Here is a 22690-nt window from a genome sequence, read left to right on the forward strand (position 1 = left end):
CAGTCTCCTGATCACCCTTTTGAAGTCCTCCAGATGGATTATATCCAGATGGAACGATGTCGAGGATTCAAATATGTTCTCGTAGTTGTCTGTGCTCTGTCCCGTTGGACAGAGGCATACCCGGTTTCAGATTACACTGCCCCGACTACTGCCAAACAGTTAGTTCGAGAATTCTTCCCACGATACGGTTTACCACGTGCTGTCTACTCAGATAACGGCCAGCCGTTCTCATCCGAACTAATGAAACACGTTTCACTTTTGTTAGGCTATCAGTGGAAATTCCACTGTGTCCGACACCCCGAAGCAGCAGGTCTCGTAGAAAGACATAATCAGATCCTGAAAATCAGATTGTCCAAAATATGCAGGGAGAAAGGTGTCGACTGGGTAGTAGCATTACCAGTTGCACTCTTTTACATGAGAATGGTAGCACACTCTCGAACAGGGCTATCTCCGTATGAGGTGATCTTTGGCAGACCACCAAATATGTGGGGGACGCCTATACCACGTAAAATAACTGATATTGACTGTAATATGCTGACAGATTATTTGGCTTCCTTGATGTCTGCACTACAATCTTGTCGTTCACAGGTAGCTGCAGCCTTTCCTGACAACACTGAGGTGAAACCCCATGACGTAATTCCAGGGGATCTCGTTTTAGTAAGGAACTTTGATCGAAAGACTCAGCTGGATCCTAGGTGGAAGTCACCGAAATTGGTCTTGCTCACCACAAGGACAGCCGTGAAGATCGAGGGCAGAAAAGGCTGGATTCATTCAAGTCATATCAAGAAATTTCATGGACTACCAGCGGATGTGAATACCACACCTCGTGTGTCTTCACCCATTGACTCAAAACTTCCTTTTGTTGAAAAGAGTAATTCCGAACTTTATAAACTAAAACTCAGGTCCAATCAGTCAAGCAATTTGATTGTTTAAGTCCTCTCCGAGGTGAAGCGGTTGAATTGTCTCTGACATGTATCCCTTGGACCTGAATAGAGAATACACCCGAAAAATGTTGAAACGAGAGGCGTACTGTAAATCACTGCGTAGTCATTGCACAGTGACGTTATTAATTTTGTTTTCCTTAAGTCTTTTTATAATTATTGCAAGTATATTGTTGCACATATATTATCCTATTTCTAGACATGTTTATAATATTACTGCTGAACATTCTTTTAGTGAATTACCTCCGCATGAATTGTCATACAGATTTGCGCTGCGCAATAACACTTTTATTAGTATGTTACATCATTCCCATCAGGTTAGCAATGCTACAAATTGTTGGGTATGTGGCCGACTCCCTCCCTATCAGAATTATAAAGGTATTCTACCTCTTTTTCCATACCCGTTCACACACAACGGCTCCTGTGGAGCATGGTTTAGCTTAATCAATTCCCTAGATTCGAATTCTGCAGTTTATCAAGATAACTGGGTATGGGGAAATTTGAATTTAGTTTTACTTAAGGTCTGCTATCCTAACAAGGAGGGATTTCCCCAGAGAACAGGAACTGATCTAGAAAATGAAGTGTATGGATTAGGTAATTTTACGCTTAATCTTATGATCCTAAATGTTGAATCCGAAGCTACTCCAATTTTGCCCGCCATGTCAGTATTTTCAGTAAAAGGTGAATTATGTGTAAGAAAGAATGGTTCCATACATATGGGCCATAGTAAATGCACCACTGTAATAGAATTCAGTGATCAAGGCAAGTCGACATTTAGAGCTTCCCGCCATTCCTATTTCATATGTGGTCAGACGGCATATGTACGTTTGCCTCTGGATTGGGATGGTACCTGCTACATTGGATTCCTTTTGCCTCCTGTTTTCCTAGCTCCTCCTGATTATCACAGAAATACTCATTTAGTACACAATAGAGAAAGGAGAGATCTCCCAATTGTCGATTACACTGAAACAGCATGGGAAAAATACACAGATTTCAATAAAGGTCTCTTTCCCTATATAGGTACCGTTACTAATAGTAAGCTGATACGTAGATTAACTAGAACCCTTGAAGCAGTAGTGAACGAAACTATTTCCGCCTTAGGCAATTTAACAGAAGAACAGTCTGCTATGCGGATTGTTGTGCTTCAAAATCGTCTTGTCCTTGACGTCATCTTGGCCGATAGGGGCGGAGCTTGTAGGGTCATCGGATCAAGCTGCTGCGTATTCATACCAGAAAATTCGCCATCTGTATATAAAGCTATAACTCGCCTTCATAAGATTGTAAGCCAGATACACCAGAATCCAGGCACCTGGACTTGGTCCGGTTGGTTTTGGAATGTATTATCTACCTTTGGATGGAAGGTCCTATCCTTCCTAGGTATTGGCTTCCTCATACTATTCAGTTGCTGTCTATGCCTACAATGTGGACCAGCGATTTGTGGTCTGTGTGCCACATCGTGTGTCCCATCACCAAGATTTCATTCGTCCCAGAAGAAAAAAGAAGAACAAATGATACTATATGAACAGATCAATGGATTGATGAAGATTGATATCTCTTGACGGGCAAGTAGGGGACAAGGAGGGAATGTGGAAATATGGATTTTTCTGATCAGTTATGTCCCCTATCTTGGACCCCAACGGTTTCATGTATGAATCACAAGTACATGTATGCTCCCTCCAGTTCCAGTTATGAAGACGCAAACACATGTGCGTCCACCGTCAACATGTCCTCTTTCAGATCCGCCATGAATAGGCCGGATATTCCATTCTTAAGTACAAAAGGCCACCGCCTTTATATGGTTTACTTATGCCATTTTACAGTCCAGGCAAGTAGGCCCTGATTCTGTCATCAAGCTTTTCTTGCTTTCTGCCTCTGAAGCTCCAGTCTGAGCCTGCATCTGTGACCATGAACTTTGTCTCATTCCCTGCGCGGCTCACGAAGCCTGACATCAGCCTGTTGCCTGCCAAGAAACTATATTTCACCTTCGAAATTATCTGCTCCGTTCCCTGCCCAATGCATTCCTGTCTAGTAGTTTAAGTAAACATTCTTCCAGCTACCGAGCAAAGGCCCGGTTTCTCTGTCTTCATGCAAGTAATTCATAGCCCTGTTACTATGGAAGATTCCTGCCCTCGCATCTAGTGTAGACACTTAGACGCTTGTACACGCACTAACAGTCAGTATAGTCAGTATAGAATAAGATTCTACTCTAAGAGACCTCTCTTCTGGATAACATAGTTCTTTAAACATAGGATGTTAGATATGATTTGGGATTAGGTTGACTTGACCCTCCAGACTTCTGTCGCCACATGTAGAGCTAAATGTCAAGTCCCCTTCACCCCCTAGTTGCACGTCAATCACACGTCATACTGCTGCGCGCGCATCTCTGCCAAGTATTTCTGCTGACATTGCGAAATTATTTCATAGGTCCACCCATATGTGACATCACAACCAATGACGTTTCCTTGTTACACCCAATTACGCCTCTTTCAGCCACGCATGTGAAATGTTATCTTTGCTATCAATTGTTACGCCTCTTGCATTTACTTCACTGTAATGCCTATTGTATAAAAGTGATTAATTATCAATAATGTATGTACTTCACTTCCTGAACCTCCGTGGTGATGGAACTTGGAGGCCACGATTTCGAAATCGTCCATTGGAATAAAGCCCATTCCGAACCTCTAATACCACGGATTCTGCCTCTTATTTACTGAGCTATTTTTATTATGTTCTGTATCAAATTAAGTCCCGGTAATTAAATTATTTACCACATAAATACTAAAACACACACATTAGTTACGTAAACAAATTCCATTGGAAATAAAAAGCTGTCATCTCAAATGTGTGTACACATTTTATTAATTTGTTATGTTTTTTTGCAGATTGCTAGTGCTGCTGCCTGATCTTACCATGGGCCTCTTCCGGGTAGACTGATAGATCCCAAAGCACCTGGAGCTTTATTTACTGCTGCTTCCTTTAATGCACTTAATGAACTCTCTGTAGCTCGTGTAACCATTCACTCAGTCATTCACTCACTGTAAACTAGGCTGCACCAGGAACCCAAAGCAGCCTTGGCAATTTAGTTGGACCAGCCCCAGGAAGGGGGAGGGGGAGGTGGCGTGATTGGGCACTGCTGCTTTTGTTACTGGGGGCTGATATCCAACCCCGGCCCCCTTACAAAGCCAGCCCCCTCGTTGAATATACGGCTGCACCCTTCCAGCCTCCTGGGGAAACACCTGAGGCCAACTACGGCCAGTCCGGCCGTGACTGTATGAATCACTTCTCCTCTTTGCTATTTAAAATAAGCGATTGATTTGCTTCTGGGGCATCTCATCTTCCTCTGTGGTTGAACCGGTTCTCATCCTGCTGCCCATGCTTAATTTTCATAGCAAATGCTTGCAAAATGTTCACCCAGTAAGTCTCACAGCTCGGAATTCTCTGATGTATTCTATTTCTCTCTCTGTTTTCAGGCACTGCACTGATGTCCTTTGCTGCATAATCTTTGTAGTGGTCATTCTTGGTTACATTGCACTAGGGATTGTGGGTAAGTAATTATAAATGCACTTAGTTTTGAGAATTTGCTAAAGTAATTACACAAGGTCTCATTTCATTACTTTTCTAATGCAATTGAAATGAGCCTTAAGAATATGTGCATGTAATAGAATTGTACGTCTGATGAACACATTATTAGGATGCCAATATGGTTTACTGCCTTTATTATATCTTTTCTGTTAATGTGAATTGAAAAGCACTACACTTATTATTCAATTGCTGTCATTTTCTCATCAGAGCTAAGAGTCGCTAAGACCTAATAGATTTTTTTACCAGTTTCTAAAGCACATTTTACGATTGATGAGATTAATCATATATAATTAGGTTGTGGTAATGAATGCTGCATTCTTGGCCTGATCCAAGTTCTATCTCCTAATTATAGTCAGATCTCAAAGACACTGGTGCTAGGTTCACTGACAAAACATCAACACCCAAAACACCCCCATACAACAATATTGAATCATAAATATCGATGTCAAAAACATCGACATCCTACATATGTAATGCTAAGTACACAAATATCGGAAAAAAATATCGATGTCATAAATATAGATGTACAATATATATATATATATATATATATATATATTAAATAATAAAATTAATGTAAAAAAATAGATTTAATATACATTTGAACAAATATAACGAATAAACTTGACTTAAAAAAGTTAAACACACATATTTTTTTTGAAAACTCTTTTTATTGGCATTTAGTTATATAAACGTACATTTATCACTTTTCACATAAATGATTGGAACATATACGCAGTGGGGTAGACCATCGTAGAGTTCGATATTACATGTACATCATGGTTGGTGTGAGTGTGGTCTGTGGTGTAGCAGGTCTGTGCCAGTTAAAGAAAAACTAGGGGGGGGGGGAACTAAACCGGGGAGTGAAGTTAAACACACATATATAATAATTATTATATATATTTACTGTAAAACAATTAATAAACTATTAGTTTTAATTTATTTTATAATTTTAAAATTATATAACTATTTAACAAATACATATATATACATTTACCAATAACATAAAATATATGTTAAAAACATTCTATTATTAATTAAAACATTAAACTATTTAAAAATATTTAAACTTAAATTTCCCACTCCAGTCAATGCTACAGCAGGGAAGGTGTTGGATAGCGGAGGGGTAAAAATTACTAGTCCCACTCCAGTGAGTGCAACAGTAGGGAAAGTGTTGGATAGTGGAGGGCTAAAAATTACTATTACCACTCCAATGCATGCAACAACAGGGAAAGTGTTGGATAGCGAATGGGTAAAACTGATTATTCCCACTCCAGTGAGTGCAACAGCAGAGAAAGTGTTGGATAGTGGAGGGTTAAAAATTAGTATTCCCACTCCAATGCATGCAACAATAGGGAAAGTGTTGGATAGCAAATGGGTAAAACGTATTATTCCCACTACAGTGAGTGCAACATCAGGGAAAGTGTTGGATAGTGGAGGGGTAAAAATTACTATTCCCACTCCAGTGAGCGTAACAGTAGGGAACGTGTTGGCTAGCAGAGGGATAACATTTACTATTCCCACTCCAGTCAGTGCTACAGTAGTGAAAGTGTTAGATAGCAGTAGGGGTAAAAATTACTGTTCTCACTCCAGTAAGTGCAACAGTATTTGATGTCAACATTTGGGTCTTAGGGAGATTTGTCTGATGATTATATAACTAAATGCTGCCATTAATTAACTTTCAATAGAGTCTGCCATTTTGGTCTGAAAGTCAAAATAGAGAAATATAATGACAGCCTTCATTCCCTTTATTTAAAACAGAAGTGGTCTTAACCATAATGCAAAAATGTGTAATACATAGATAATCAGTACTATTGGTCCCCCCAGATGCACCTCCCTTTGTCTGCTAAAAAGTCTCATGAGTATTCGTAGATATAGTAGCATAAGTATAAACTTTTTGAGGAGGGCTTCAATGAGAGATCGCTAAAGAACCGTGCTAGCACAAAAGAAAGTAAATTTGAATGTGAAACCCCTGCCACCAGGGATGGGCAGGAGTCTGAGTCCCTGCAAGCTGAAAAGATCAACATCTGCATACTGCCAGGGATGATACTGAATGATCTAAAGGTTGCTTAGAACAACTGTCTCCTAAAAATCCAAGGACAGAACAGATTCATTATTTCCAGAGGAACAAACTACCACAAAGGAGACCTCTCCTTTCTGCACAGTAATAGAAACCTATGTGGACTTAAATTTCCTATGTTTGTAATCGACTTAAACCCTGTGGAGCATCACACTTAGGCCTCAGACCAGGCCCAGAATGCAAGTGCATCTACACTACCTAAGAAAAAGTACATACATCAATCCGGCTTCTGCTCAGTGGTGGATGTTGTGGTTATAACCAGATTCGACCACAGTGGTCATCTGTCAAGCATACCTCAATGTATTCTGGCCCCTGCTGTAATTTCGTTTTGTGGACCCACATTTTTTAACCATGCTGTTAGACACAGCGATATCTGGCTGTCTGGGACGCATCAAAGCTGGACAGAATCCACTGCCCTAGATAGGATTAGTATGATACGCTTGTCTGATAACCTGTGCTCACACTTGGGTAGTCTGGCACATAGCAGTCAGGCTTATCCTCAGGGTCAAAGTGTAAAGTATTGGCACAACACCACCCTAGCAACACACTGAGTTCACTACAAAAAGACTCCACACTGTTTGTACAAAAGACTGGTCTTTGTTTTGCACACGCATTGAAATCAAAATGACATACACATTGGATATATGCTTTACAGTTATATGCAATTGTTTAACTCTCCCATTAGCAGCAGAACGGCATGAACATATATGTACTAGTCATAGGTATTCACTTGCCCTGTTATCCCCTCAGCCTTGTAAGCAACATAAACCCATGTGCCTGCTTCCCTGAGGTGTTCACAATCCAAGCTATCCCTCCAACATCAAAAGTGACAGAAACATATGTTCAGACTGTTCAGAAGTTTTCCTTTTTCCTGTTAACACACTAGCATAAAACATGACATTCCAAATATCGCATACAATTGCAATGGTCATGAAATCACAGGTTTTGACTATGCCTCATCACCCAGCCCCTCAGCCACTCAAACTACACCAGTCAACGATACATGTTGCACCCGCTGGCGACACTTTGATTAGATTGTCTTGACCACCTAAAATGGAAGGCAACAGTTACTTAGTTTCATCCCTCCAGATTAGGCCTTCAGACACCCAACAGCACTTTCACGAGTGCGGGATCACTATCCCCTCCCTTAGACAAAAAACTGTGACACCACAAGCTGGCGCACTTCCAAATGGGAGAAATGTCTTCCCTCAGATAGAGGTGCGACCTGCAGTTGCTCCAGGCTGCCAGCCATGGGTGCACACAAGGTAAAACGAGACCCCTTGGGTCCAGTCACTATTTTCTCAACAACAGAGTACCTTGTGGTGTGGGTCCGGGGAGAGGGAGACGGCGACCTCGGACGGAGGTTGCAATGTTAGACACTTTTGTCCTCCCGTTCTGGAGGTCAGAGACATTTTAGGCTTCCAGCTCAGGTCCCACAGACTCGGCAAACATCACTCAACAGCCCTTGGACATCACATGCTACGGAGTTAGAGCTAGCGCAGGTTTCTGGTTGCAAGCACGGGTCCCTTGGACTTGCTGACCTTCCCCACACTCCTTGAATTCCTTACGTTCCGGCAGCCTAGGTGGGTCGCTGATGTTTCCGAGCCACGCCTCTGCACAGTGTGATTACGATGTACGTCAGGATGGTCCTTGTCCTCACTTCCACCCATTTCTGTTGCACCCTGTTTGGTCCTTATGATCTTTTGGAAATGGAGAGATCCTTCCTGCCCCTGGGATATTGTGGACAGGAGGCCAGCCAGCCAGCCCTTGGAGAGTGCTTAGGGACCCAGGCCATGTCAGTTGGCAATTAGCTGCAGGCTAGCAACATCCAGGCAAAATCTACCAAGTGATAGTCACCTTCCTGGAACATGACAAGCCCCAGGCCGCCACAACTCTGCAGATAATCCCGTTGAAGTCCCTCCTGCCCCAATGGTTCCTTTTGTCAATGTCCCAGCGTTGAACCACCGTAGTATGGTTCCAATCCCAAAGCAGTCCTAACTCCTCAGGGCAGAGCCCCAGAAGTTATACCCACAATGTCCTTTGAAGATGATATCAGTTCAAAAGGCCACCTTTGAAATACACAGGCTCTCTCTAAATGTTGTCTTGTCTCCCATCCTATCCTGGGAGGCTTGATAAATATCTGTAGTGGGGCCAAGATCCTGCCCCTTGGAATATAGGTCCCAGTTCCACCCCCTCGTATCTGTCCCAAGAAGGCCCTCAGAGTCAGAGGTCTGCTGTTTCACTTGAGCCCCTAATTTATGGCCTTCTAGCAGGAATGCACATATGGTGCTATCCCCTAGCACCCATATGTGGATTGGAGACATGCTGACAGGCACACAGAGCCACCAGCACAGAAATGCCCACTTTCCCAAAGTGGCATTTCCACATTAGTAACATTGAATCCAGTTACACGACTGGTGAGGATTTGCCATTACTAACTCATCGATATCAAACACTAGATTGCTACTCTTCTGCACATAGGAAATACTGCTCAATAGCCTTTACACTGGCCCCCATGTTAATCAATGCGAGAAGCAGGCCCCACTGTTCTGAACACACTATCCGGTGCAATTCACTACCATTGAATGTAGTGCATCCGTGCCCAAGCCCTGCCTCTTCCCGACACAGCACCCTGCCGCCAGGGAGAACGCTGATGTAGCAAGAGACATGCAGAACCTTGGCAAAGAGCTTTTTAAATGTCAAGCCGAGTAACAGGGCAAACCTGTGGCAAGTTTGAAGAGCTACCTCTGTGGGTGGCACAACCAGTCCCTCAGGCCCACGGAAGAGCATTTGTGTTACATGCCCTAGGTATACGTCTTAGTCCTAGACAAGGGATTTACAGCTAGCTCAAATCAGCCAATCATGTATACACCAATCACCAGTATGTATATGAAAAGCACAGCGTTTTGGCACTGAATGGCAGTGTCAAAAGCGCTGAAAGTCCTAAGGCTAGCACATGTATCAACAGAAAACTTTGGGGGACAAAAGCAAAAAGTTGTTGGAAAGTACCCTAAAAAGGGCCATTTTCAACACATGCAATGTCAAGGAAGCATTTCTTCATTTACATTGATGTGTGGCACATTGCAATAGGGAAACGCCTTTGCCCCTGCGCCGTATTATGATGTTTTTTGGTGTGAGCACAAGGGCAAGCAGGCGCTCAGATGGTGCACTAACATCACCAGCTAGGAAGTGGTGCGCAGTTAATGGGCGAGGGTTACAGCAGGGTCTCTAGACCCCCAGGTAACCCCATGCAAGTGGATGCAATGACCCTCTGTGGCTGCCTTCGTTGGTTGCCTGCCCACTACTTCAAAATCAGGCCATCCCACTGGTAATAAAAAAGCACCATCCGTTAGATATTACCACCCTGTCTTTCACTGCTGAACTGTCCTCAGTGCAGGTGTGAGTTTGTGGCCTCCCTGGGAACAGCCCTTGTTTTGATGATATTTGTCATGTGGTCACGATCAGCACTGACCACATTTTTTCAGGTGTAAAATGGTCCACGGTGTGCATGAATTACCAACATGACTGGCTTTTGGCATGGACGACCTGTGCCTATGCCCAGGGCGCCAACCTTTAGAAGGGCGTACAGACCTTTCTACAGGAAGATGGTGCATGCAGCAGTCCCCGTCCCCCGACTCCAGTGATTCTGCCTAAACTAATTGTAATCTTTTTTCTTTTAACATGGTACAGGCCCCTCTTTTAACACTTGATAACATCCACAATTTCCCTCTCATCCTCAGCCATCCCACAAGTTAACACCCCATTACCCCATCACTACCAACTTGTCACCAGTGTGGATGATGAAGGCGGACGTGTTTGTGTTCAGAGACACTGCAGTGAAGTAGCAACGAGCCTGTGAATAGAAACGGGACCCTGCTGCTTCATGCTTTCAGTTGCAAGCAGCAGGCTGGGCGCCAGGTTTGGTTCCGCCCAGAGCTCTCTATCTGAGCAAGGCCCGCCGAGCTAATGTTTACATCATTCTTAGCTGTTAATGCACGTGTTGTATTCTGTAAGATCATTTGTTTAGCGCATCGCAAGTAAATCATTCTGAAATTGAGCATAGTATATAATGCGAAAAGATAAATCTATATGGTGTTCAGTTCTTCATTACTCGCCTCTGAAGAACTCTCTCGAAGCTTTTCTCCATTTTCCCGTCAATGTTAAAACAGCAGCAATTGACGGAAGGCTAATTTGCACGTTCATGGCAACGTGTTCTGTTCATTGACTTCGGTGGATTTGCAAAATGCTCACGTTAAGAGCTGTAAGTGCAATTTGGCAGACATTTCTATGCATATAAAGTATTCCATGCATATAGATTTATTACCATTAAGACTATTACGCGTAACGCTCAACTAGAGAAGACATTTCATTTCCTATACGAGCTACAAATGGAAAGGCCATTTCCTCGGTGATTATGAATACATTAAAGGCATGATTCAAGAATCCATGTAAAACACTGTAAATAAATCTTGCTGGACTCGAAAGCAAGTCAAATGTGTAAGAAAGGGAATGCATAAAGCTTCTCTTTATTTATGAGAATTTAGTGTTTCGCAGAATTGGAATTTCTTCACAGAACACCTTGGAAATGTAATTTCATGCAATAGTCCTTCCAGACAATGCTTAATTTGAAAAAAAAAAAATAAGTGCCAGGTTCTCATCAGGAGGCCACTGTAGCTTCCACCACACATTGCCCCGCTATGCTGCCAATTATAGTTACCACACAACTACTAACCATCGCACTCCTCCAAGTGTGACAATTCGGACTATCTCAGACCCCCAAAACTTTAAGAATGGCTTGGGCGGCAGGTAATAGTCATTTTTAATGAGTATAGCATTAATAATTACCTGTTGTTCTGGTCATCTCTAAATTAGCTTGACAGCACCACCTTGTGGCAGGCTTTCACAAGCACTGGTGCTGACAATTAAGTGCCGGTGCAGAGCACTGGAAACCACAGGCTCAAATTAAGCACTGCTCCCATAGAATTTGTGACAGATGCTTTGCTCATTTTTAAACGTGTCTCAACAAATAGCATAGCAGGAATTCAGTGCCTAGCCCATAGTCAAGGGAGTAGCTTGGGCAGTGAGATTCTGAGGTTGTGGGCCTAAGATTTCCTTGCAGTCACCATGGATTACACCAGGAAGGCACTAGTCTACTCATACTTAGCACAACACCGAGCAGCAGGTTGAGGTGCAAACAACAATGTCGATCAAAATATATTTAGCGCTGACAACTCAACGTGATCACAGCGCAAAATGGCTTTTCGGGACAAGCAGTCAGTCCTTCTGTTATCTATCTGGACAGGACACAACTGGGCAATAAAACCACAAATACTCCTTTCACACGAAGCAAGAACCACTAAAGTAACATGATTATATGTTGTATGAAATTCTAGAGTCAGATGAAACCAGGTGCAAACAAGGGGCTAGTGAAATATTGCATGGTATTCCCAGTTCTAAAATGTAAAATTTTCACAAAATTACACTTTTTGTACAACTTGAGGGTGTACCTCAAGTACCATTGTCACACAAAAAACAGTAGTTTGACTTTGCTCCAAAGCTCAACGCTTAGCATCGCACAAATAATTTCTAGTGTAGTCGATGACTATTTGTACATATGGCTTTATGCTATGTTTCCTGGTTTTCATAATGCAATGTTGCAGATTTCTCCTCAGGGCTGCCCTACATGAGCTTAGTCAATCTGAGACCACAACTGTCAATGCAATGCGCGGGAGATGGGGTACTTATGATGTTGTGAGGGAAGAAGATTGGGGAGATTTGGGGAAGGAAACGTGTACACCATACTAGTGGCGGCTCCTGGAGTGAGTGCTGCGGGGCGCTGAGGCGGGGCAGGGGAGGGCATGGTGGAGGGTAGTAAACTCCAGCATACGGCCGAACGGAGGTAAGTAAGTAAATAAATAAAACGAATTACATTGCACACGCTGCATTGGAGTTTACAACCCCCTACCCTGTCCCTCCCCCGCCCCGCCACACCGCCCCGCAGCACTTCCTCCAGGAGCTACAACTGCACCATACTGAAGCCTTTCAAATCTATTCCAGCATTTGGGTATCTGTATGTTGATAAAAACAGTCAATTCACCACCAATTGCAAAGCAGGAGCAAGGATGGGGAAAATCAGACACAGCATCTTTGCCTCCAGTACATCACTGCCAGCTGACTATTAAACTCCACAAAAGTTAGAATCAACTGGCGATATTCTCCACACATTTTTTACCTGCCCTGGTAAGAAGATGGTGCTTGGTCCAGCCTCCACAGAGCAGGACTGGTAATTGTCTAAATTGGTCCACACCAAGGTTCTAGAAATCTTGAATTCCCCCAGACTGCTGCACATGGCCTGGAGGGATCTCTATCCAGCCTCTGGGTGGTGCAGGAAATGGCTCTCCATCAACTAAAGGCATTACAGGAATCCTTATGATCACCTTTCCTGGGATGTGCACAGCCCCCTGACAAATTAGGAATCCCAGGGATTCTCTTGCCGATACAGCAGGCATGCATGGTGCTTGCAAAGCAATCCCCTGGATTCCGGATGTATCTTGAGGAGGATATCCTTGCATGCTCCAGATAGGGGGATCCAAAGGTTCCTTGGATCCAGTGCATGAAGGAATCCCAGGAATGTCCCAGAGATCATTGAAAGGCACTTTTCCCACCAAGTAGCCGTTCAGGCTGCTAAGCAGAAAGAACGCCTTACACTGCCAAGCTGATGTCTACCACCTCTCCTGTACTTCCACCACAACCTACTTGCCCCTGTAATAGAGAGCAATTGCATATATTTGACATGGCGAGGGAACTGTGGGGTGGTGGCTGGTTTTAAAGCAGATGTGCTGCCTCACCCCAGGTCTAAATGAAAACATGTTGCTATCTGCAGGTTACACGTTCCAATATCAATTATATAGCCCAAGAGATTGCAAAACTTACAGGCCACAGGCTCCAATGCTAGTTAATGTGTGTCTATGTGTGCGCATATGTGTGTTTGTGTGTATTTGTGTCTGTGTACAAATGTTTCTGTCAAAAACAGCACCTTAACCATAAGGTGAGGCACACACGACTGTATTGAGTGCATGTGGTCTGGGTTAAGGTGCATGTGGTCTGGTTGAAAACACATTTACACAACTGAATGGACATTCATAAAGTTATTTGTGCATGTAAGTCAGACTTACACACAGAGATAGCCCTATTCATGAGTGAAAATCGACTTGTTTTTTCATTCAGAGCAGTTAGTTTGCACACATATATATGGTTTTACTTGAACAAAGATTTTTGTATTAGGAAAGGAGAGGGCAGGGAATTTGAGTCACCCATGGTGCAAATGCCATGTGAGTTGATGAACACCCACAAACGTCCTTATTTGTTAGTGTTCACAAACTCCTCTCCCCCTATCTTGCCTAACTGAAAAAGATTGGAGACTTACTCCTGTCAATGGTAAGAGTAAATCCCTGCCATGAATGGAAAGGGTAAGGGAATACTCACAAGACTTGTGGGGAGTTCTGAAAGTATTTTGCACTGTAGGAATATATTTCCCTGTAGAGAAACAAGGTATCAAGCATATTTGTACTTTCTCTGAATTGTTTTGAAAGTGCAAATATAAGCACGTATACGTGCATGTGAAAAATAGAAGTGATCAATGTTTTCCAGGAGCACATCTGTAAACCTGGACTGGGGCACCCTTGAAGGTATGATCTGAAAAACAACAGTGAATTCTAAAAATAAATGTGTGGTTGTAAATCTCAGAGTGCAGATCTACTCATTTTCTTTGATTTAGGCACAACATGAGGATCAGGTGGTGAATAGCTTCATGGCCTAGCAAGTGCTAATGTGAGTTCATTATTTCCCCTTTCCCGCCATGTGTGTGGTTAGGAAGGGGAATGAGAGTATGGCCTACATGCTGCAAACATTTAGATGGACATGATATTGTGTTCCCAATGCTGCTAATGAGAAGGGAAGTCCAACATTGCCACCGCCAGACTGATTGAGAATCTAGAAATGCAGCTATTAAGTGGTAAATGCATTTATTAAAGGGGTGTAACACCTGAAAGACTCACCCCGGCTACACACTTGCTTATAGTGAATAAACAATAATGTAATGGAAGGATAAGGGAATACAATGAGTAAAACAGTTTAGATGCACCTGATATTGCAAAGGAGATTAGAGGAGAGAGCGGGTCTATGTGAAGGGTGAGACTAGTAAATGGTGAGGAAACGCTCAAAACCCCACAAGCACGCCTAGTGCAGCAATGTGTCTATGCCTTACTGTCAGATTTGACCCTATATGTTGATCCCATATGTCACCTTGGTGTGTAAAACTGCTGCCTTGCTGTTGTAAAATACCACATTTACACTGCCATCTGATATGAAAGGCTAGCTTAAGGCGGGAAAGCCTTGAACCCGGCAAACCTCACAATAATTTTATCAGCAAACTGTGTGTTATATCTTTGTTGTGGTATTCTGTCCCAATTGGACTTTATCTGAACGAAGCTAAATCCAAATGAGAATACTCACTTTCCCCCCATCTAGTATATCTTTTTGTACTTTCCCGTCAGGCTGAACAAAAAGAAAAGCTGAACCACAAAACTTTGCAGTAAGACTTTGGAATTGTCTATTGACAACATAAAAGCTAACCCAAATAAACTGTTCTTTCGAAACGTGTTAAAGACTTTCTACTTTAGAATCCACCTTAAAGCCTAATTTGCCCCCTTTTCAACAATTTCTATAAGTCCCTCTATCAAGCACTTTGACATGGTTGACTTTTACTGTTTCCACCCAATACATACTCTGCTGATCCCTTAGGCAATGTATCTTCAGCCTTGTTAACTGTGAGTACTCTGCTGCCCTCGTGGACAGGTCTGCTCTCTTCAAATACTTGAAGGCTCTCAATCAAGATGGAGAGGGATAGGGTGACTTCTCCAAGAGGTGTAAAAGAATATACTCAATTCACTTGGAATGAATCATACCAAGAAGAGAATAAGTATAGCAGACAAATACCAGGGGTTACGATACAGACTCCGTCATCTCCAAATATGTGGAAATGCCCTAAAATGGATTGCCTCAAACCTAAAAGAGAGACAGAGCTTAGCATTTCTACAACCTTTCATATCTGCCCCTTACACCCAATATTGTAGTTTCCCTCAGGGATTAACTGGACCTGCCCTGGACCCTGCTGCTGACCTCTGCTGGAGTGAGTCCTAACCCCTAAGTGGTGCTCCTGATCTCCTCGTCCTTGACTGGTGTTAGAGTGTACTCCTACTGCCCACACTGCAAGAGCTGGGACTTAGAGATGTTTGCTTTCAGAGAATTGTCAGGAAACAGCGACTGCTTTCAAACTGAACCCATTGCGGATGAATCACTGGTTGTTCTCAACTTGCTGGTTTGCCCCATTGAAGGAACTCTGACTTCCAGAAGAGTTTCTTAGTCCAAAGTGCTTCATCGCGCACAGACATTGGACTTTGTCCACTTGGAGCTTACTCACCATCATCAATGACAGCATCGGGACTCAGCTATTCAGCAACCTACCATCGATGAGCCCTACTGTGGATCCAGCTTGCAGCCTGCTCCGCAGACTACCCATCGACAGCGCTTGTCTCCATAAAACTTTCCTAATATGAAGGTAAACTTTCCGCCAGGATGAACCTAGTCCCTGTACCCAACTCATGGGCCATCAGAATCGGCCTTAACTTTTGATTATTTTTTTAGGTGGTTTCTCACCCCCTCAACTAATACTTCAGTTTCTTATAGGCACAGACACAAGCCTACCACTATTTGGCCCCAGGAAATTGATGCCCCTCCAGCTACGTCAAGAGAAGTGAGAAACATAGGAGCATACAAGTACTCAGATAACTCCCTGACATCTCATGGCTGGTAGCTCATTCCCAAGGAGCACATTAAGCGCAATGGAAATATATATATATTCTTGAGGAGGAGAGTTTACATTATGTATGCATACAGGGATCCAGGGGATTTATTTAGGTGAGAGGTGTAGGTTGGGAGCATTTTATTTTGTAAGTGTTTGTTTTTTGGCGGTGGAGATGTTTCAAATGTATTTGTTTCATAGGGTTATGTTTTGTTTTCTTTGCTGTATTAGTATAATTTAAGAATCTTTACTTTTAACATTTTTAAACATGTATTTTAAATTATTTGTGCATTCTCAGTTTTAGGAGTGGGATGTTAGTGTATGGGGCTCAAGGTAGGGAATATATTATTTTCATTGAACTTTTTGTATTGAAAAGGTGCAAGTATATTTTTAATTCTGGTTATTTGCATATTTATTTTCACAATTCTTGATATATTTTATTTTTAGGGGTTTCATTTTAGAGGGGACATAAATATTTTTAGCAACAAATTACACACATAATAACACATGATACAAGTACCATAATATGTTAATATTAATATTTTGAAAACTAATCAAAGGAAACCACATTTAAAAATGTGTTTAATTAAGAAAGTACATTTTGTATTATAAATAACACTTTATTCACATAAAATGTACATTCTTATTATATTTAGATATATTAAAAACAAATTCAGAACAATTTATTGGACGATCAATAGAGGGGAGATTATTTTAGTTTAAAGTTGTATATTAAGCTTGTTTTGAATGTTTTTGAAACATTTTCCTCTATTTAGGTTGTGAAAATCAGTCATCTCGAGGATGTTTCTTTTTCTGTTGGAGTGTCTGTTTTACATTTTCTAAGCAATTTAGTTTTTAATTTTTTTACTACTACATTTTACCTGACGTTTTAATATAGGTTGTAAAAAATATTTCATAATCTGTTAGACTTTGGTCTCAAGTCGTAGGGAGATGTTGGGTCTTTAAAAAGGCATAGATTCCCTCCCTACATTTTGTTTCCCATGGTATAAGGAGCGTTTCTTTACCTTTTAAGTATTTTTTGCTTTTAAAGGGGAAACTATATCGATTGTGGTGGATACCTGTGTTCCCTGGAGCATTACTTTAATGTAAAAAAGAAGCATTTCTTGGGGTTTATATGGTTTCGTTAAAGGATCTTACATTTTGAAATTTGAATTTCCGTACAGTGATGGAGGTAGGCTTTTAAAATCCCACTGTTAGTTCAAAACAGAAGAGAGGTTCTAGTAAGAAAAATTAAAATTATTTGAAAGTATCCAATTTGTATTTATTGAATGTCAAGACAGGAAAGTAAAGTTTTTTAAACTGTGTTAGTTTGTTGTTTTTACGGTAGTAATATAGAATATAGGGTATGTAGTGTGTCTCCCCCAAAAATGCCAAATTGTTAAAATTTTGAAAGGAATTGTTTTTCATTCCTTTTGTTTTTTTGGTGACTCTCAACTGCAGACTACTTGTAAAAGATTGGCCTTAATGCTTTTCCTGGAAATGTTGCTCCTTTTTTAAAATTTTCAGGAAACCACAGAAAATGAAGTGTAGTTTTTTCAAGAGAACCACAGACCGCATTTTGCAAACCCTCCACAGCATTGTTAGTGTATGCTCCTCTCTCTAAACAAGTCGGGTAGCACTTTCATCACTCATTTAGGAATTTTGGAATGCGTCTATGACCTGTTTAGATGTCTAATCCATGTCTTCTGAAAGAAATTTAGTAAAGGTGCCATTTTTCTTCATTTTTATGAAAAATAGGCTGGCTGAATAATTGCTGTGTAGAATTCCTCGACGTTGTGTAGGATTGAAAAAAGCTTTCACATTGTAGCTTACTATCAGACATACAGTCACTTGAAAGGGATGCTGCCCTAGAAAATGAAAAAAAAGCATCCTTGAATTTATGTGTCAGGATATTTATTTTTAAATAACAGTAATCATTGACATTTTAAACTCAATCACTATTTTCTCAGGTATTTTGTTATTGATTTTTGCAATTGTTAAATAATCTGTGTATATAGATGACTGTTAGGCTTACAATAGTGGCATGATACAATTATTCATTTACTGTAGAGTGAATGTCCCAGCCATCATCCAAATTATACTATTCTCTAAGGTATCTATGTTGCGTAGAGTTTAAAAATGAGTATTCTTTTAGAGAGTTGTGATTATTATATAGAGGAAAGGGTTCAAGTGTATAGGTTACTGATAGCTGTTCTGGGATGTTTATATCACTAAACAATTTTGGCTCTGTAGGTTGAACTTTACTTACTTGTCTTTTTCAAGTTATTATATTTTTCAAATTAGGTACTGCAGGCATGACTCCAGTAACATGGATAGGGATGCTTCTGCATACCTCCATTAGTACTGCATCGGAGGGCTCACTTGAAGTGGTAGCTAGAGGCTTTATTTGTTGTATATTTTCTATAACTTCAATTTCTGTAGTACAGCAAAGTGTTTATGTTTAGTAGTTTGTTCACTGTAGATCTCCAGAGTAACAACTTTGCTCCTGCAACAGTTACAGAAATAATTTACAAACCACCAATGAACCCTGGGTTTATTATGTCTATTCTTACTTGCTAGGTAACCTACATATTAAGGTAATTGCTTCCCCCTTTTTGAAAGTATAAGATTGACCTTTTCTCAAACTGTGTATGAAATAGGAAAAAAAGTATATATAGAGAACAAAATGATGTCATTTTATTTTAAATGTTGTTATTGTAGATTTGTGTGTTAACTATCCTGCTTTACTGCATACCTTGTTCTTTATCTCAATGCAGCACTCTCTAATTTGAATGAGTGTTTTTTTCACTTCTGGCTTTTTTAATCTGTCAAAACATACATTTGTTAAGTTGCAATTATGTAAGAAAAACAAAACCGGAATTCTACTTATGATATTTCTCTTTTTTCATTGCACCTGAAAAGTAAAATGTTATTAAGGTACTTGTGCAGTAGAAGAAATTATTAATGGGCCGATTCCGATCCGGGTCGGAAAGCACTCTGACGAGTCGAATCCGGAGTGTTTTCCGACCGAGCCGGACCCCTACAGTCTGACCGAGCGAGTATGATGCGCACGTATGCTGTCAGACTCGGTTCGGTCGGACTCCCATAGAAGTCAATGGGAGCTGGTCGTACGACCCGTACATGGGCTCCCATTGACTGAATAGGTACGTCTCGAACAAGTGCGCCCCCTACAGTGGGTATGCGTCGGTGCCATTCGCACCGTACATGCCTGTGTTGGGGAGACCCATAGGTCTCCCCCTGTGTCCGAGTCATAGGGCTGCGGGTGTTAGGGGGTCCGACGCAGACCCTCGAAGTCCTACTCCGGGAGCTTTTGCGAGCCGGACACTCCGGCTCGCACAGGCTGTCCGACGCGTGCATCGTACTGGCTCAGTCGTGAATCGCATCCATTGCACGCCACGGTTAGCTTATGACCGAGACGTACGGAGCGGTTCGGACCCGGAAACGAGTCGGTCGCTGAATTTCATGTAGCTCGCATCGTACTTGCTCACTCGTACAGCTGTACGAGTCGGCCGGAAAACACGCGTACGGCTCGTAGTTTTTCCCACCAGAACGCGTTTGGTGCCCTTCCGACCCAGATCGGAATCGGCCCCTTAATGTTTTAACGAGTTAGAGATTAGTTGGTTTGATATGAGAGTATCCATTTGATGTTAGAGCAAATACCATTTATGGATTTAGATTGGATATGTGGGCTTTGGAATTTGGTGGGGGGTTCAGAAGGTGTGCAGGGTTAGCTAAAGATGTATCGGTTTTCATGTGCTGCATCGTGTTTTGTTTAAATGCAAAATCTCAGTGGGTAATCATGTATTGACTCTAACTCCCATAAAACTGGTAAATAAAGTTAAAAAAATTAAATTAAAAAAAGTTCCAACCACCCTACATTCTCAAAAGTCTCCCGATAAAAATGGTACCTCATTTGTGGTGTTGGGCCAAGTGCCTGCGGCAGGGAAGGGTCCAAAATGTATTGTGGAGACATCAAAATTACCTTTCACAAAACGACCTGGTTTTGCAAGGTGGGGCACCTGGGTTTTTGGCCCTGGGCTCGGGTGCAATCTAGGGAAACCTACTAAACCCACACATTTCTGAAAAGTAGAGACTCGGGGAGTTCAGGGAGGTGTGGCTTGCGTGGACCCCCCAAAGTTTTCCTACTAAGAATCCCCTGCAAACCTCAAATTTAGCTGAAAAAAATCAAATTTTTCTTAAATTTCTGTGCGGCAAAGTTGTGGAATCAGTGGGCTGACACAAGTTTCCTACCACCCAGCATTCCCCCAGGTCTCCCGATAAAAATGGAACCTCACTTGTGTGGGTGCTAAGTACCCACGACAGGCAAGGGCCCAAACGTATTGTGGGAACATCAAAATTATCTATCACAAATGGCCTGGTTTTGCAAGGGGGGCACCAAACCCACATATTTCTGAAAACTAGACACCCAGGGGAGTCCAGGAAGGTATGGCTTGCGTGGATCCCCCAACATTTTCCTACCCAGAATCCCCTGTATAATCACATTTTCCATATATTTCACGGCGCTCAGACCAATCACAACGCTGCTTTGCAGCATTGTGATTGGGTTATGGGTGGAAGCTTGGCTGCCTGCCTCATGTTCCAACGTGGAGTCGGACACAGGTGAGCAGGAGACAAGACACGTGACCCGGCAGCGGCAAGGCAAGGGTTTTTCTTTTTTTTATGCAGCCGCTGGCCAAACCCTTACCCCCGCGTGCCCACCCACCTGCGAGCCACTGATTTTTAGGCTGACGCTACTTTGAGCACCCACACGAGTGAGGTATCATTTTTCTCAGGAGGCCACGGGGAATACTGGCTAGTAGGAAATGTGTGCCTGTGCGGTGATCCTACAACTTACCCACACAGAAATGTGAGGAGAATGTGACTTTATAAGTAAATTTGAAGTTTGTAGGGAACTCTAGGTAAGAAAACGCTGGGGGATCCATGCAAGCCACACTGCCAGCCAAGAGTCAGTACATGCACCCCACCATTCACGCACACCACCAGCCAAGTGCCATTCACATACACTGCCAGCCAAGCACCATCCACACACACCACCAGCCAAGCACCACCATGGCATTCCACCAACCAAGCGCCATCCCCACTGCCAGCCAAGCAGGGCCAGATTGGGAACATCAACCGGCCCTGGTAGATTGCTAATTGACTGGCCCTGGGATGAGGAGGGCATGCTAGTAAAAAGCACTGCTCCCACTTTTGTTACTAGGGTTCGATATTGCAGCACTGCTGCAAAACCAGCCCCCATTGACAAAACTGCCCCCCCCACAGCCAGAAAACCGGCCCCCACCGCTCCGGCCCACCAGGGAAATGCCTGCTACGGCCAATCTGGCCCTGCAGCCAAGCACCATCCTTGCACACAGCCAGCCAAGCACTAGTCCACGTACACTGCCAGCCAAGTACCACCCCACGCACACCATCAGGCAATCGCCAATCTACACATACCGTCATCAAGCGCGAGTCCACCCACACCATTAGCCAAATGCAGGTCCACACACACTGCGAGCAAAATGCCAGCCAAAGGCCAGTACACACAGACCATCAGCCAAAGTCCAGTTTAGACCCACGCAAACTCTCCCTGGTTTCTAGTGGTTGTCTGTCCCGCTTGGGTGCAGATGAGAATACAAATTTCACTGAATCAGCAAAAATGTGTGCCTAAAGAAAAGGGAGCTATCCTTGCCTATGGGGCTTCACACTGGCATGCCCATAAACATACCCCTGGTGCCTAGTGGGGGTGAGATAACGGGCTATTACCCCAATCGGCTTTTCTGTGGGGCAGGAAGCCTTTTTTGGCAATGGAGGCATAAGCATGCCTATTCTCTGCAGCCCGACCCCTATATATATATATATATATATATATATATATATATATATATATATATATATATATATTCACTGAAAAAACCATAGGTTTCACACATGTTATAGTTAGCGGAAATTTTACTGATAAAAAACCAGTGAAATTCCCCCGTTATAGTTAGTGCAGGCAACTATAACTCACGCGACCGCAATCCTCTGCTGATGCTAATACTGTATTTAGACACTTATTTGCCCATGTCTTCTTCCATACATTTTTAGCTATACATATATTACAAATATTTTTTTTCATAAAGACACATATGTCATCAGCAGAAGATTGCGGTAGCGTGAGTTATAGTTGCCTGCACTAACTATAACGGGGGAATTTCACTG

General features: G+C 42.4%; 1 protein-coding gene across 7 annotated transcripts in view; it reads left to right on the forward strand.

The window, feature by feature from the left end:
- Window positions 1-22690, forward strand: part of SLC44A5 (solute carrier family 44 member 5) — a 745501-nt gene that overhangs the window by 418445 nt on the left and 304366 nt on the right. For all 7 annotated transcript variants that reach the window (XM_085602261.1, XM_085602262.1, XM_085602266.1 and 4 more), the window contains exon 3: window positions 4412-4485. In XM_085602261.1, the coding sequence (XP_085458387.1) occupies window positions 4412-4485 (74 nt within the window). The remainder of the gene's footprint in view (window positions 1-4411; window positions 4486-22690) is intronic.

This window comes from Triturus cristatus, chromosome 4_2, assembly GCF_964204655.1.
Source record: "Triturus cristatus chromosome 4_2, aTriCri1.1, whole genome shotgun sequence".
Classification (NCBI taxonomy): Eukaryota; Metazoa; Chordata; class Amphibia; order Caudata; family Salamandridae; genus Triturus; species Triturus cristatus.